We start from the raw sequence: 18,161 nt of genomic DNA on the forward strand, positions 1-18,161 counted from the left end.
TATGCAATCGCTGAGGAAATATTAAGAATATATTTAAAATATTAAACAGCTATATAAGTGCAAGTGCCTGAATTATTCCAAATACCAAAATTGGGCTGCACCATCTTACTATTACCTCCATTAATTCGGACTGTAGTTTGGACAATGAGATGCTGTATATATGTAAAACATCACCATCCTATTGAGCAAAACATTCCATGAAACCAACTGTTAGCTACATTTAGATTTGATTTTTTTTTCTCCCAATTAAGGGGCAATTTAGCGTGCCCAATCCACCTACCATGCACATTTCTTTTGGATTGTGGGTGTGAGACCCACGCAGACAACGTGCAAACTCCACATGGACAGTGACCCGGGGCCAGGATCGAACCTGAATCCTCGGCGGTGTGAGGCAGCAGTGCTAATCACAGTCCCACCCTAGATTTGATACTATTAATGTTAGATGTTCTACATTCACATTTCAGCTTGATGTGGTGTTTGCAATCTGCTCTCTGACTTCCAGGGGCAGTGTTTTAAAAATGTCATCTTCTACAATCAGTTGGTTTTTCCGGAGGGAAGCACACTGTCCCAATTCGATTGGAAGTTTGTCCAGTTTGTTGACTTTAATGTCCAGGAGTTGCAGTTGCCGCAGACGCCCAATAGAAGGAGTGAGGTGAGTTAGATTGTTATGTGAGATGTTCAGAACACGGAGTTTGGTGCAAGAGAAAAGGTTTTCAGGAAGTTCAGTCACCTTATTGCATTCTATAGCAAAATGCTGCAGCTCTGCAAGCTGCTCGATATCAGGGGGTATCTTGGAGATGTGATTATGGGAAACATCCAGGAAGAGCAGCTTTGTAAGTTTGAACAGACTTAGGGGCAGGAATTCAATCTTGTTCTTGTTCAGATAAAGCATTTCAAGATTGGCAATTTTGGCAATGTGAACAGGAATGGAAGTGATGTTGTTATGCCACAACCTGAGGCAGATAAGTTTCCGAAGGTTTTGGCAGCTGGCAAGCTCTTCTGTTGAACTCAGGTTGTTGTCTTTGAGGTCAAGCTCCTGTAAGTTGGTCAGGCTGAAGATGGCACTCGGAATTCTTTCCAAATTACAATGGAGCAGCCTCAGCAGAGTCAGGCAGAAAAGTTTCTTGATGTTTGCAATTGATGTTATTTTGACTCCTTCATTGTGGATTATCAGGCACAGAAGGTGAGGAGCCATGTCTAAAATTGCAGTTGGCAGCTTGGTTATGTTGGTCTTCAGATGCAAAGTGTCTATTTTTGGCAGTTCCCGAAACATCTGCAGAGCTGTGGAGATTTTGCTATCTGTCTGCAGTTGCCCCTCGATATAGAGTTCACGCAAACTTTTCAAGGTGAATATCCACGGAGGTATTTCATCAGCAATACCAAAGCGTACACGTAAAGTTATCAAATTCTCCTTCAGGAATAACAGTGCCTGCCTTTCTACTTTAACTGAACAATTGTACAGCCACATTTCTTTCATCATTTTCAGGTTGGAAATGGCAGCAGAAATGGCAACACCTTTGATGAGCTCCAGCTTTAACACCTCAATCTCTGTGAGATCATAAACCTGAATTGGAATTCCAGGCATCATGAAAAGGTGCATTTCAACTTTGTTCTCCATGTTTGTGATGAGACGCTGCTTTAGTCGTTCTTGACTCCATTCATGATTCAAATTGAGCTGAAGAAGTTTGTTTTCACTCACGTCTGACAGGAACACTGCAAACTTTCGGGCATAAAGTTTGTCATACTGATCGATGAGATGGAGCAAGAAAGCAAAGTCATTTCTCACATCAGGAATGTCATCCATCCCAGTTTCAACCCTCACATTTTCAAATGAATACTCTTTCAATTTATAATAGAGTATCCAGTGCAGTGTGTACAGACAAGTGCAACTGTATAAGACTATTGCAGTTATGTACACTAAGGATAGCATTCGAAACATTCTCCATAAGCTATGAATACAGAAGAAGTCAGTGAACCCAGTGATGTGCAGTGCATCTATGCAGTGGATATTGTTACACATTTGTGGAATGAAAATGCTGATGTAGACAAGAATAACCACGCTTTGCACAGTTCGGACAATGGTCTGATTCAAATACATCGTATAGAGAATGTCTCCCTCTTCTGTATGGAGGCGGAATTTCTTCACTTTTTCAAATAAGGATTTGGCCTGTTCGCCTTCTTTTTTATCCAGAATTTTCACTGAGGAATTGTCCACCATTATTCCAGCAGCAGCCTTCAAACCTTGTGAGGAACCTTTAGACAAAAGTGAAACCTTATCTGCTTTATGGACATCATCACTGAAATCAATCTCTTGTGACAATGACTCAGAAGAATCCACCTTCGTTGGACTGTTAATAGAAGATAACGATTGATCTATGCTTGATTCAGAAACTACAGGTATTCTAGTGGTAGATTCCTCGTATACAGTTTCTGACAGCGCTTTGGTAGTCCATGGAGAGTCTAAGCATTTTCCAAGGACAGTAATGAAATGTTCTATCTTAGAACTTGTGCCCGGAAATTTGAACCAAAAGTTGCTGCTGATTAGAAATATCAGAGAATGCAGAAGGACCAGATAAGGGAAATATTTGGAAAACCATATGACCGCATTATCATAGCACCACTGATTAATAAGGTAGTACTGCTGGACATCTAGACCAGTCTGGAATCCAGTCGCAAACACATTCAGGTTGAGCTCCTCCAAAACAGAATGGTTCCATTGACGCTCTTGAATGGAGAGACCCTCTGGAACTGGGAGACACAGAATCTGCCCACTTGATACCTGAGAATTAAAAGACTGAACATTAATTAATTAAGCCCATTCAATGATCTAGCCTCGTTGTAGGCCACAAAAGAAACATATTCCATTGTTATTGCACGACACCAGTAAGATTAGTCTCTGCCAGTTCTGACCTCATGGGCCTAATTTACTTTCCTCAAGCAGGGTGCCTCTGTCACCCCTGGATTTTTAAAAAAATTTAGAGTACCCAATTATTTTTTTCCAATTAAGGGGCAATTTAGCAAGGCCAATTCACCTAACCTGCACATCTTTGGGTTGTGGGGGTGAAACCCACGCAAACAAGGGGAGAATGTGCAAACTCTACACAGATAGTGACCCTGGGTCGGGATTGAACCCGGGTCCTCAGCACCGTAGGGAGCAGTGCTAACCACTGTGCCACCGTGCCGCCCCAACTCTGGATTTGTGTGTTGCCGGCCAGAGGGAAACATGTGATCCAAATTACTGCATAATTATCCAGTCGTAGGGTCACTATTCATCAAAGACCACCCAGACTGGAGAAACTATCCACCATGGAATGGTACCGTGGCTGTGAAATGGTATTTGAGGACTCCAATGTTTTCTGTGTCTCTAGCATAACCCTTGCACTTGGTCCAGTTGGGCACTATTGCAGAAACATCTCCTGCCAGGTGGACCCAGGACACACACATTCTGGTAAATTTTATAGGTCCTCTCACCATGGTATTCTTGGTCTACAAATATGTCTAGTGCTGATTGAAAAATTCTCAAAATGGATTGACGCCTTCCCCTGTAAGATTAACATGGCTCTCACAGCAGCAAAACCGCTATTGTCTGAGGTGGTCCGCATATGCAGAAAACCAATTCAGGTAGCTAGCAACCAGGGATCATACTTTACCGGGAAAATGTTTTTAGAACTCTAGATAGTTATGAAGATCACCTGTAATATGTACGTCACCCACAACCATCGGGGTGGTGGAAAGGGACAAGCAAACCCTGAAAACAAGAATAAACACATCCAAATTTATGCTAACTGGTCGCCCAAAGATGGCTTCATTCAAGCTTGTGATCCACTGACATTCATTGGTGGCATGCTGTCAATGGGTGTCATCAACATAAAGTGAGGATTGACTCCACCCACTGGTATGCCCACACAGAACAACTAAGAAGGTCAAGACAACAATTGGGGTGTGGCCTGAGGAAATGGGTATGATATGGACATTCACTGTAATTACTGTGGCTGGCAACGACCATGCAATGGCAAACCACCCGTCATATGAGTAAGGGAGGGGATGGATTGGAAGTAATAATAATAATAATCTTTATTAGTGTCACAAATAGGCTTACATTAACACTGCAATGAAGTAACTGTGAAAATCCCCCAGTCGCCACAATGTGCTACAAAAGGCATCAGGATAATACCAAGGTTTAACAGAAAAGGGAAGCAGGGAGACTTTGGGTTTAGATTCCTGTATTCAATCAGAATCACCCTAAAAATTATAGGAGTCCCATAAACATAGTGAGGATATATTAAACTAGCTAAAGTTTTTTAAAATAAATTTAGAGTACCCAATTCATTTTTTCCAATTAAGGGACAATTTAGTGTGGCCAATCCACCTACCCTGCACATCTTTGGGTTGTGGGGGCAAAACCCACGCAAACACGGGGAGAATGTGACAGTGACCCAGAGCTGGGATCGTACCTGGGACTTCGGCGCCATGAGGCAGTAGGGCTAACCCACTGCGCCACCGTGCTGCCCCTAAACTAGCTAAAGTTGACCAAAATACATTACGGGATGTGGGAAGTTTTAACACAAGCCCCTGATGGAAAATAAATCTGGATATAAGACAAGGAGTGATTCAACAAATTAAGATGCAGGAAAAGGAAGGTTGGGGAGGTCAGGGGAAGAATAACACTAGAAAAAGACTGCTTTCTACAAGGGGAGGCGGTGGTGCGTAGGGGAGGTGGTGGCATAATGGTATTGTCACTGGACTGGTGATCCACAGTGCAAGGACAATACTCCGGGGACCCCGATTTGAATCCCACCATGGCAGATGGTGGAAATGTAATCCAATAAATATCTGGAATTAAAAGTCAAATGATTTTTAAAAAATTTTTTTTTAAATACCCAATTCTTTTTTTGTCCAATTAAGGGACAATTCAGCGTGGCCAATCCACCTACCCTGCACATCTTTGTGTTGGGGGGTGAGACCCACACAGACACGGGGAGAATGTACAAACACCACACAGATGGTGACCCGGGGCCGGGATTGAATCCGGGTCCTCGGGGCCGTGAGGCAGCAGTGCTAACCATTGCGCCACCCCCATTAAAAGTCTAATGATGACCATCAAACTCTCATACCGTCATACAAAATCTGTCATACATAATGTCTTGTCGGGAAAGAAATCTGCAGTCCTCACCTGATCTGTCCTACTGGTTTAGCTCACTGGGCTAAATCGCTGGCTTTTAAAGTAGACCAAGGCAGGCCAGTAGCACGGTTCAATTCCCGTACCAGCCTCCCCGAACAGGCGCCGGAATGTGGCGACTAGGGGCTTTTCACAGTAACTTCATTGAAGCCTACTCGTGACAATAAGCGATTTTCATTTCATTTCATTTCATGTAACTACAGATCCACAGCAATGTCGTTGACTCTTAAATGCTCTCTGAAATGGCCCAGCAAGCCACTCGGTTGTATCAAACTGCTACGAAGTCAATAAAAAATAAAGAAATTGTACAGATGACCCAGCATCGACCTAGGCATTGGAAACGACAACAGCAAATCCAGTCCTGTAGATCGTGCACAGTCCGCCTTACTAACATCTGGCGGCTTGTGCCAAAATCGGGAGAGCTGTCTCACAGGCTAGTTAAACAACAGCCTGACATAGTCATGCTGACAGAACCATACCTGACAGATAATATCCCAGACACCACTATCACCATCCCTGGGTATGTCCTTGTCCCTCCAGCAGGACATACCCAGCAGAGGTGGCGGTAGCACAATGGTATACAGTTGGGAGGGAGTTGGCCTGGAAGTCCTCAACATCGACTCCGGACCCCACAAAGTCTCATGGCTTCAGGTCAAACAGGCAAGGGAACCTCCTGCTGATTACCCCCTGTAATTGAAAATATGGAAAGATATGTCATTTGAAACATGGACGTTTGGTAATACCTGATCGAAGGGTGCATGAGAGAATGTAGGGAAAAATCTCACAAAGGGTTAACAGCAGCTGCAGAAGAGGGCTGTGAAATGCAGATAGATAGCCTTGGTCAAACAGGCTTAGCAAACAAAACAGCAGGTCTTTCAAGTCATAATCGAGTGAATTTTAGTATACAGCTAAAAGCAATGTTTCGCACCTCCTTTTGAAGTTAGGTAAGCAGATGGAAAGGAATGGATAAGGTTTTCGGTTGAATTAGGTGATAAATGTTTAAATGTGAGGCAAGTCTTTTTAACTAACCACCAATTGAATCTTTAGTATAAAGCTAAAAGCAATATTTCACACATTCATTGAAGTTAAGTAAGCAGCTGGAAAAGAATGGATGAGGTTCAGATGAATTAGGTGACAGTTCTAGGTGTGAAAATTTGCTGACACCAGGTGAATATGGAAACTGGAGACAACGTGTCTACGAGAACACAAATTAAACCCAAATCAAAGTCAAAATTATGAGCTGTGGACACAATTTGATAATAATATAACTACAGAAATGACAGGAATCAAAAAAATAAAATTTTAAAAATCGCCTATTGTCACGAGTAGGCTTCAATGAAGTTACTGTGCAAAGCCCCTAGACGCCACATTCCGGCACCTGTTCGGGGAGGCTGGTACAGGAATTGAACCGTGCTGCTGGCCTGCCTTGGTCTGCTTTAAAAGCCAGCGATTTAGCCCAATGAGCTAAACCAGCCCCTTAGCTAACGCCATCTTTGAAATCAAAGCATTTTGAACATCACAAAGGAAACAATGTAATCAGACCGATGAGATGAGGTCATGCTCAAAATGAATACTTAGTTGTGTTAGAAAAATTCAGATTAAAGGTACCTTTTACAATCCAAGTGAAATAAAAGATACTTTACAATAAAGTCATAAAAACTTAATAACTGTTAGAAAAATATATAAACCCTGAGAAAGAGGCAGAGAGGCAGAGAAGCAGAGAAGGAACAAGAGTCAGCTCAGAGTCAGCTCTCATAGCTCAGTCATGGGAAAGGGACAGAGCAAACCAGCCGAGCTAAAACAGCTAATACATCTAGAGAAGACCAGATTCTAAAAGGTTGATTGTCAGGTTGGGCCTGAAGGTCCCTTCAACCAACCAGAAGGATCCAGAAGCAAGATCTTTTAACTTTTCTGTAAAGAGTGATTGCATCTTTTAAAAGAAAAAATATAATAATAAAATAACTTAAAAGTTTAACCTGAAACAGTGGTTATTACAACGTCTACTTGACTTACTTAGCATCGCGGGACCCAGGATCGATGCTACTAAGTGGTAAGTAGATAAAATTCTTCTGTGAAGGAATGGGTTATACCGGGGGATAACTTGAAAATATAGTTTGACCTGAATAGCACCCACCTAACCCTGCACAGGAGTCAGGGAGTGAGAATCCCTGTTCACCATTTAGAATATCGACCCTTTTTGGTGTAGGGGGAATTCTAAGAATAGTGGTGAGATTTTAACTTCACACCTCAGCTGATGAATTAGTATTCCTCCATGTTGAAGACCAATTGGAGGAAGCACTGAGGGTGACAAGGCCACCAAATGTACTCTTGGTGGGGGACTTTGATGTCCATCACCAAGTGTGGCTGGGTAGCACCACCACAGGCCGAGATGGCTGAGGCTTAAAGGACATAGCTGCTAGGCTGGGTCTGCGACAGGTGGTGAGGGAACCAACAAGAGAGAAAAACATACTAGAACTCGTCACACCAACCTGCCTGCCTGCCACATTTTTAAAAATAAATTTAGAATACCCAATTCTTTTTTTCCAATTAAGGGGCAATCTAGCGTGGCCAATTCACCTACCCTCCACATCTTTTTGGGTTGTGGGGGTGAGACCCACACAGGCACAGTGAGAATGTGCAAACCCCACATGGACAGTGACCCGGGGTCGGGATCAAACCTGGGTATTCTAGATGTTTTTTTAAATTATACTTAATGGGCGGAACCTTCTGTTCTAAGGTCTATGTTTGGTGGCGCGATCGGATGGGAGTGATTTCCTCTGTGTGGGGGAAGGGTGATATGGCCGACCATGTGTGATCTTGAGCTGTTTAGCTCATTCCCATAAGACCTAGGAGCAGAATCAGGCCAATCGACCCATCGAGTCTGCTCCGCCATTCAATCATGGCTGATATTTTTCTCATCCCCATTCTCCTGCTTTCTCCCCATATCCCCTGATCCACTTAGTACATATTCATCCCGCGAGGTGTTCGTTGAATGTCGCAGGAGTGGGCAGAAAGTCACCCTCCCTGCCATTACCTCATCGGGTTGAAGATCTTGACGCCATAATTAAAGTGCACTCAGATAGCCATTCACTCACTGTATGCTAACATATGCATGCTCCTAAACTGCTCATGCACCCACTGGAATGACAACCAATCCTTCTGTCTATCTGCAGGATAAGAACTCACACAACAGAAAGGTCTCTTATGGCCAAGTTGGCGGCGGCATGCCCAATATTTGAATGCTCACCCCATTCAGGAGGAGGCTGCAGATACAGCTGGGGATGAGCAGGACCATGCTTGCGCTAATCAAGAGAGAGCACTCTTGCAGGAAGCCAGTGAAAATATGTCTCCAGTCTACTGTTGTCAGATGAGCCCACAGAGTGAAACATTGCTTTAATAAGGGAGTCTTCCTTAAGTGTCTACTAATCTTTCTTTTCTCCATCCCAGATAGCAGCCAGAAAAGTGTGTGGCCAACAAGGGAGACCAGCCACCAAATCAACCCCAAACCCACTTTTGAGAATGATGCCTCAGAAGATGCACCATCATGGCGTTCAACTGCACCCTCCACCAGCACGGAACATTCACCTCAGTGGGTGCATATTCTAGATTCGGCTTGAAGTCACAATCTGATGAACACATTACTAACATGGATCTGCAACTGGCAGAGGAGGTGACAGCTGAGATCGGAGTATGGTTGGAGACCAGGCCAATGCTTAGCCTCTGCACTCAGCTATAAGAGACCTGACGGAGATGCAGAGACAGGGAGGGGAACATTAGCAGAGATGCCAAAGGCCATGTGCAGACTGGACTGAAGGTTGTAGAAGTTTGTCCATGTTCTGTATGCTGTTGTGGCTCCAACATGCGAGTGTTTAGCTGCCTCCCTGGAAAGGATGGCGCCTTCTTGGCGATCCAAGTTAAGCAGAACAGGATATCCAATCAGACCTGCATTCCATCACTCTAGGTATGGGTTCAGTGCAGCAGTGGCTAGGCAAAAAGGGGACAGGGCATGAGACCTCCCTTCAGGTGCCCCTTCTCTTCAAGGAAGTTCCATCGCATATGCACAGGGAAGAGCAGAGCCAGCCAGACACCCCAGGGGCTTTATCCCAGGTCACCTTGTGAGCGGTTTAGGTATTCCGGATTCGAAGGGGCTATCTTACTAACCTATATCAGGCTAAGCCACCAAAAGAGGGAAATCTTTTTCTCTGTTAAGACTCCGAATAGCTCTCACGAGGGGAGGTTACTTTTCTGTGTCTCAAACAGTTAAACAGGATTTCAGTATCTTTTTAATGGATGAAGTTCAAATACGTCACTCTAAATCCCCTATCTCTGTCGGGTCATGGATCCTTGTCATTTAAGACTTCCTAAATGAGTGTCCAGGATCTTTTTTTTTCTATTTTGTTTATAAATTTTATGTACCCAATTCATTTTTTCCAATTTAGGGATAATTTAGCATAGCCAATCCACCTATCCTGCACATCTTTGGGTTGTGGGGGCGAAACCCACACAAACACAAGGAGAATGTGCAAACTCCACATGGACATTGACCCAGAGCCGGGATCGAACCTGGGCCCTCGGCGCCATGAAGCAACAGTGCTAATCACTGTGCCACAGTGCTGCCCGAGTGTCTAGGATCTAAAACTTATTGAGAGTAAGACTGCACAGTTTAATTTCTAATAGTATTTTATGATAAGATACTCTCAATTGAAACATACAGAATTGCAGAGTTAAAAATATAAATTATAAATATAAAAACATAAAATATAAAACCTAGTGGAGTGGTGTAGCGACAACAATCTCTCCCTCAATGCCAGCAAAACTAAAGAGCTGGTAATTGACTTCAGGAAGCAAAGTACTGGACACACCCCTGTCAGCATCAACGGGGCCGAGGTGGAGATGGTTAGCAGTTTCAAATTCCTAGGGGTGCACATCTCCAAAAATCTGTCCTGGTCCACCCACATCGACGCTACCACCAAGAAAGCACAACAGCGCCTATACTTCCTCAGGAAACTAAGGAAATTTGGCATGTCCACATTGACTCTTACCAACTTTTACAGATGCACCATAGAAAGCATCCTATCGGGCTGCATCACAGCCTGGTATGGCAACTGCTCGGCCCAGGACCGCAAGAAACTTCAGAGAGTCGTGAACACCACCCAGTCCATCACACAAACCTGCCTCCCATCCATTGACTCCATCTACACCTCCCGCTGCCTAGGGAAAGCGAGCAGTATAATCAAAGATCCCTCCCACCCGGCTTACTCACTCTTCCAACTTCTTCCATCGGGCAGGAGATACAGAAGTCTGAGAACACTCACGAACAGACTCAAAAACAGCTTCTTCCCCACTGTTACCAGACTCCTAAATGACCCTCTTATGGACTGACTTCATTAACACTACACCCTGTATGCTTCATCCGATGCCAGTGCTTATGTAGTTACATTGTATATGTTGTGTTGCCCTATTATGTATTTTCTTTTATTCCCTTTTCTTCTCATGTACTTAATGATCTGTTGAGCTGCTCGCAGAAAAATACTTTTCACTGTACCTCGGTACACGTGACAATAAACAAATCCAATCCAATCCAATTGATTAACAGTCCTTTGTTATCTGTTAAAAATATAAATCAGTTAACAGTCCTTTGTTATCTGCTAACAAACTTCTCTAAGAGAAGGATATATCTGAACATGGAAAATCCCGAAGTATCTCATATCAATTTCTAATACATTTCTTAGAAACATACTTACAAAAACCACAATGGTCTTTGTTTTGACGAAGCAGGTGGAAGAACAGTATTTTGACACACTCTAGCCAGAGAGGGAGTGAGTGCTGATTCTGCCAATCTGCTCTTCTTTTATACATAATTTTCCCTATTTAGTGAATGGCTTTTCCTGGGTCTTATCTCCCCTACTGGGCAATTTCCTAAAACCAAATGGCCAGGTTTGTGGCTTATCAACAATAATGTGTCTGCTTGAATGTCAGGTGTCTAAAATATATGGTTGGACAGGGAGTTGTTGAGAGATATTTCTACTTCTGTCTATTTTCCATGTGTCAATATTCTTAAATATATATATGTCCAGATAGCCACTATTCCAAATTGCTTTATCTTAAGTGTCAAAGTTTATATATCTAAGAAAGAAGTTTGTTTAATTTATTCAACTTGCTATCTCTAAAATACCTTCCCCCGCTCTTGTGGTTATATTTGCAGGAAGGTAATTTGAAGAATTTATGGGCTGTCAATTCAAGGATCTTCCTTAACCCTGCATTTGTCTGGGATGGCTTAATGATCCTAGGGGTCAGCTAAAGTTTTTGCAGCTGGTAGTGACTTTTGAAAGACCTTTCTGCTGAAGTGGTTTTATTCCACTTTGAATTAAAACACTTGATGTATTAATTTCTGCTGCTTATATTATACATGTCCTTATTCTAAACCGAATTCTGCGGACAGTGTGATCTCCATCACAACCCTTCTTCCAATTTGGTCTATTGCATTCACTGCTCCCAATGTGGTCTCCTCTATATCGGAGAGACCAAACGCAGACTGGGTGACCGCTTTGCTGAGCATCTTTAGTCTTTGCGCATTCAGGACGCTGACCTTCCCATTGCTTACCATTTTAACAAAAGACCCTGCTCCCATGCCCACATGTCTGTCCTTGGCCTGCTGCAATGTTCCAGTGAAGCTCAACGCAAACTGGAGGAACAACATCTCATCTTCCGGTTAGGCACGCTACAGCCTCCCGGCCTCATCGAATTCAACAACTTCAGATGATTAGCTCTACCCCACCTTGACCCATTTATTTTCATCCCATTTCATTTTAACTGTCTTTTACCATTTCTTTCTTTCTTGTCTTTCTTAATATATATTTAACCCCCCCCCCCCCCCCACTTATCAACCTTTCCTTACTCTTTCTCCTCTTTGCTTCCCCCTTCCCCTCCCTCCACAGCTACATCTGTCACAGTTTACCCTCTGATGTTAGTTTTTCTGCTGTTTGGCCTTTCACATCTTTTGTTCTCTCTGGGGACTGCCATTATCACTCTTTCCCCGTGGTTTCTGTGGCCATTAGCACCCGGTTTCCCTGGGGTTCTGTGGCTATGACTCATCTTTCATTCACACTCCACAGTGTAAATATTTCCCACTTTCTCTGTCTGTTAGCTTTGACAAAGAGTCATTGGACTCGAAACGTTAGCTCTTTTCTCTCCCTGCAGATGCTGCCAGACCTGCTGAGATTTTCCAACATTTTCTCTTTTGTTTCAGATTCCAGCATCCGCAGTAATTTGCTTTTACCCAAGAGTACCCTGCTGCTCCATCACCCCTCTGCAAAGTGACTACGTTGTCTCCAGTAGGTCAGGCTGAGGAAGGCAGCATCAGTGCCTGTGCAGGAGATCCTTAGCAGCTAGAGGATACCTGCTAAAGTCCTCAGAGTCAACGGGGTATAACTGTCAGCAAGCCGCCTCTATACCAGCGATGGATTTCCAGGCTGCACATAGGCGTAGCAATGGAAAAATAAAGATGAAGAAATTTTAAGGCACAAGTGTCCAATCACTGCATATATGATTCACAGTTCTAAATATATGTTTAATTACATTGTGTTTAGCTTTGCTGTATTCTCATTATGGTACTAGTTGCTGCAATGCTTAGGGGCGGCATGGTAGCACAGTGGGTAGCAGCTCCAGGGTCCCAGGTTCGATTCCCGCTTGGGTCACTGTCGGTGTGGAGTCAGCATGTTCTCCCTGTGTCTGCGTGGGTTTCCTCCGGGTGCTCCGGTTTCCTCCCACAAGTCCCGAAAGACATGCTATAGGTAATTTGAACAATCTGAATTCTCCCTCTGTGTACCCGAACAGGTGCTGGAATGTGGCGACTAAGGGCTTTTCGCAGCAACATCATTGCAGTGTAAATGTAAGCCTACTTGTGACAATAAAGATTATTATTATTATTGGGATTTAAGGGCCTTGCACCTCTTTACCGATCAGATTCCGATGATGTGGTTCTACCATTTACTGTATCACATCATCAGTCGTGTTGTCACTGTGTATTCTGACTTGAGTATGTTTAAGCCTTGACCATCATTTGTGAATGTGTGACCTAGGTAAACACCAGACAATCCAACAGGTACTGCTCACCCGGTTTTGAACCCTCTTAGAATGCTCTCTGTGCCGTGCTGGCAGCCAAGTCATTGTATGTCCTGCTAGTGTCCTACGGTGGGTTGTGAGGATGATGCAAAGAGACCTCAAGGGGAATTAGACAGGCTGAGTGAGTGGCCAAGAACACGGCAGATGGAGTATGAGGGTGTCCCAATAATGGAGAAAACCCCTGAATTACATACAGGCATATTGAACTTCTAAATAAGACATTAATGGATATACAAGCCAAAAATGGCCGAGGATGTAAATTCTGAGAATGTAAATGCAGTCACTGTCTAAATTGTTCTGTTGTGGATGATAGTAAGCAAGAGAGAGTCAATGGAATGTCACACCCTGTTTCCGACAGACATTTAGAACTCCTGCGATGCAGAAGGAGGCCATTCGGCCCATCGAGTGGGACCGACCCTCTGAAAGAGCACCTTACCTCAGCCCACCCCTCCCACACTTTCCTCTAACCCCACCTAACCTGTACATCTTTGGACACTAAGGGGCAATTTAGCATGGGCAATCCACCTAACCTGCACATCTTTGGATTGTGGGAGGTGACAATCAAAGGTTATTATTATTATTACATAAGGTGGACATGAGAGATCCCATTGCACTATTTAAAAAGGAGCAGGGAATTCTGCTAATGTACTTCTCATTTCTCTGATAACCAAAATGACATTAACTAGTAATTTGTTTTGTTTACCATTTATCCCTTTTTCCCACCAGTGGTGACAGCAGTTTTAGTTCTGTGTCTGGAAACCTTTCTTATTATCTCCCCATCTTTAAGAATTATTTCAGAGCCTATCTTTGGAACCAAGTTTCCAGTTGCTTCTCCTAAAGCCTCCCATCAGGAGTTGACATCCATTAGTTTTTTTGTAACTGTTCCCTCTGCAAAGCATCCTTTTCCATATTAAAGGTGTCAAGTAAATGGCAGTTATTGTTGTAATACTTTGTTGTATACAAACTGGACGTGACCTTTGTCGACATGACAACAGTGGCTATACTTAAATTAAAAGTAACACTGTGGATTTTAAATGTGTTTGAAATGTCCTATTGAAATATAAATTCTTCACGCTTTTATGTCTCACTTAGGATTTTATCATGACTGAGGTCAGAAATTCATCCGGTGAATTGTGTAAAATCTAGTACTACTGCACTCCATTCTGCATTAGAACTCTTATGGATTGTGTTTCCAAAACATGCACAACTTCTAGAAAAAGCCCCTCATATATAAAGTTTGTGGCAGGCAGGATAATTGCCAACTGGGGCCTCCAGGTTTAGTGATTGTTATAACCTGACAGGAGGCCCAGGGATCTGCAACATCAGTGTCCGATTTACCGAGATGAGGTGGCAGGGTTACCCCCCCTTTTCATGGGACTGCTGGGATATAAATACCCCGCCCGGGTATGGGCCGGGAGTAGGAGACCCTTCGGGGAGTAGGAGGAGTGTAAAGTTAGGAGAATAAAACCAAACATTTCTACAGTCATTGCTTCCTAGTGGTCGCTTGTCTGCAACTTTACACTGGCGACAAGGGTTAATTGGAGCTGCAGGAAGCGCCGTTTCCTCCGGATCGGGCCCACCATGATTAGGCCTCAGGAGGCCTCCACGCAAGCAGCAGATATGCCACTCATTTGTAAGCTTGAGGCATTTGATGCCAAGACTGGGAATTGGACCCAGTACATGGAGCGAATGAAATATTTTTTTCGTCTGAACAACATAGTCAGAGACGACAGACGGATGGGTGACTCTGTTTGTGGTTTGTGGTATGGAGTCTTACAGCATTATCAAAAGTTTACTTTTCACGACTCACCTGACAAACGCCAGTTCGTGGAACTCATTATGCTGGTCGGCAATCATTTCAACCCGAAACCGCCACTATTCTTTTGCCGTTTTCATTTTTAACATGGCTTCTCAACACCAGGATAAACCCATAGCACAATTCCTGGGCCGGTTGCGCAAACCCGCTGAGTTCTGCGAGTTTGGGCCGGCATTATCAGAGTGCTCTGAGACCGGTTGGTTTGATGGGTCAGAGGCGGGGCAACCCCAGAGCGATTATTGAGTAAAACTGATCTGGACCTGAAAAAAGCGACTTAGACAGCGTTGTCCTGGGAGGGTGCAGAACCCGGATTCCAGGAGTTCCGAGAGATGGCCGTCCTGAACCTTGGTCGCCCAGCAGGGCGCGGAGTGCCCCATACCCTTGCGGAAATTCCAGACTCCCGCTGTTGGGGCACGCTCTAGGGTACCAGGACCGACGGCACCATTTCCCTGCCGACAGACACCATGAGTCCTGCACACCGGAGATCCCTGATGAGCATAATGAACACGCCGGCACAAGAGTGAGGTGGCAGGACAGACTCCAGCAGGAAACCTCACCCAACCGCCACCTCAACACCGCTGACTGTCCCAGAGCACGGATGCATTTCGTCAACGGCGTGCCGGAGTAGGCCCACCGCCTTCGCTGCATTTCGGCACCACGGATGGCGCCTATCAAGGTACAGTCCGGATCAATGGGTTCCCGATTCGGATGGAACTTTATACCGGATACGTGGGCTTGGTGATCAGCTGCCAGACATACGACAAAATTCGCTCAGGGATGTGTTCCTTAGCGTTGAGCGATATCGTCGCCCAGCTAGCAACGATACAGGGGAACAATTGGAGATCGTGGGTACCTCAGAGGTCCCCGTGGAATATGGGGCTCAGTGACGAATCTACCACTTGTGGTGGAGAAATTTTCAGGCCCACATTTGCTGTGGTGCGACTGGCTAGAAAGCCTTTGATTGGACTGGCAGCAAGTATGCCGAATGCACCCAAACGGGCCGGACACCGAATTGGCACGTTTCCCGGGGGTGTTCCAAGAGGGCCTCAGTAGCATTTAGAGTTCCTCAGCCAGGACATCAGTAGACCCGGGGGCCCAGCCACGCTATTTTCGGGCCCACCCTGTTCCTTACGCTTTGAAACTGAAGGTCAAGGCAGAACTGGACTGTTTGGAGAAGCTGGGCATCATCCGCCTGGTGCAATTTGCGGATTGGGCTGCGCCTTTCGTGCCAGTTATGAAGTCTGACAGGTCCGTCTGCATTTGCGGGGATTACTAAATGGCAATCAATCGAGCATCCCGTCTGGATTGCTACCTGGTGCTGAAGATTGAGGACCTATACACGAGGCTTGGCAGAGGAAGGACTTTCACAAAGCTCGATATGAGCCATGCCTATCACCAGTTGGTTTTGGACCCATCATCACACAAATACGTAACCATCAACATGCAAAAGGCTGCCTTTTGGGGTCTCTTCAGCATGTGCCATATTCCAAAGGGTGATGGAAAATATCCACCGTGGGTTGCCACAGGTGGCAGTCTACCTGGATGATGTGCTGAATACCGGTTCCTCCGCTCAGGAGCATCTGAAAAACCTGGAGGATGTGCTGTGTAAGTTCGAGGCGGCCAGGGTTCGCCTGCATCACGAAATGTGCGTGCTCCACGTGAAGGAGGTGGTCTATTTGGGCTACAGGATTTTCAGGCACGGACTACACCCAGTAGGCGATAAAGTTCAAGCCATCCGGCAGGCCCCCGTTCGTTTTTGGTCCTGGTTAACTATTAAGGGAAGTTCACCCCGAATTTCACAATGGTCTTGGCCCCGCCGCACCTGTTGTTAAAGAGGGCCAGCGGTGCATTGCTTCAGTCAGAGTAACCACACTTAGGTTAGCAGAGGGTCGAACTCATAGAGAACTGTGCTAACTGTGCTACTGGTTCATTAATCAGATTGAACTAACTTCAAGGTCTGGAGTATGTTTTGGTTAAAGCTGCATCCAGTTGCAGCCTGTGTTATCCCAGAGTACATAACACAACAATCCTTTTATGTCAATGCCATGCCTCCGCACTCTCACCCATACCCTTTATCGCCTTTAGAGTCCAGAAATGTATCTATTTCCTTCTTAAATATATTCAGTGACATGACCTCTACTGCCTTCTGTGGTAGAGAATGCCACAGGTTGACCACCCTCTGAGTGAAGAAGTTTCTCATCTCAGGCTCAAATGGCCTACCCTCTATCCTGAGACTGTTACCCTTGTTAGAGACACCCAGCCAGAGGAAATATAGGAAATGCAGTACCCAATTTGTGCACAGAAAGCTCCCACAACCACAAACAGCAGTATGATAATGACTGGATATCTGGTTTTGTGACGTTGAGAGATGGATAGAGGCCAGGAGACTCACCCTATAACTCCCCTGCTCTTCTTCCAATAGCGCATTTGGAATTTTCTATATCCACCGAGGGGACAGATTGTTCAAAAACACAGCTTAATTACATGTTATCTTTGGAAAGGCTTTTTCTCCCCTCTTTTTACCTGCAGTGCTCCACCAAACATTGACACCAAAACCATTAGAAGGGTAAGATACTCTGCAAACACATCCCACCAGGGCTTCAGGATTTTGAATGCTGGGTCTTGTTCTCCAAAATATGATAATTCTGTCACTGGAATCATATCTACTTTGATGAAAAGATAACGTTATTATAAGCTCAGTAGAAACCAATAACAAGTTTTATTTAGAATAGAAAAACCCAGGTATTCACTAAAAGAATGGAGCCACATGGTTTATGGTTTAAACAAATGTATTGTACGCTACATAATTCTAGAATAAACTTTAATAATTACACCATCTCACCACCACCATTCCAAAGGTAATTAGGGATGGGCAATAAATGATGGCCTAGCTAGCGATGCCCATATCTTGTGAATAGAGTAATGTTTTTCAAAGTTATGCTTAAGATAATAAAAATACAATAAACACAATTACTTATAATCCAAATCAGGTGTCCTAAACTTCATTTTCCTTCCACACCTATTTGACTTACACCTGTCATG

The 18,161-nt window shown here is 44.4% G+C and overlaps 1 protein-coding gene across 1 annotated transcript; it reads right to left on the bottom strand.

Annotated features, from left to right (window-relative positions):
* Positions 1 to 460: 460 nt before the first annotated feature.
* Positions 461 to 17,780, bottom strand: LOC140403395 (volume-regulated anion channel subunit LRRC8C-like). The gene is made up of 2 exons (XM_072491325.1): positions 17,643 to 17,780; positions 461 to 2,779 (listed from the first exon to the last, which is right to left on the bottom strand). The coding sequence occupies exons 1-2, from the start codon at positions 17,778 to 17,780 to the stop codon at positions 461 to 463; spliced, it is 2,457 nt and encodes an 818-aa protein (XP_072347426.1).
* Positions 17,781 to 18,161: the final 381 nt, after the last annotated feature.

Source organism: Scyliorhinus torazame, chromosome 27 (assembly GCF_047496885.1).
Source record: "Scyliorhinus torazame isolate Kashiwa2021f chromosome 27, sScyTor2.1, whole genome shotgun sequence".
Lineage (NCBI taxonomy): Eukaryota > Metazoa > Chordata > Chondrichthyes > Carcharhiniformes > Scyliorhinidae > Scyliorhinus > Scyliorhinus torazame.

Coding starts and splice junctions, on each gene's coding strand:
- LOC140403395 (XM_072491325.1), bottom strand. CDS start 17,780: ATGATTCCAGTGACAGAATTATCATATTTTGGAGAACAAGACCCAGCA. Junction 2,780..17,642: donor TGTTTGGTGGAGCACTGCAG/GTAAAAAGAGGG, acceptor TTTAATTCTCAG/GTATCAAGTGGGCAGATTCT.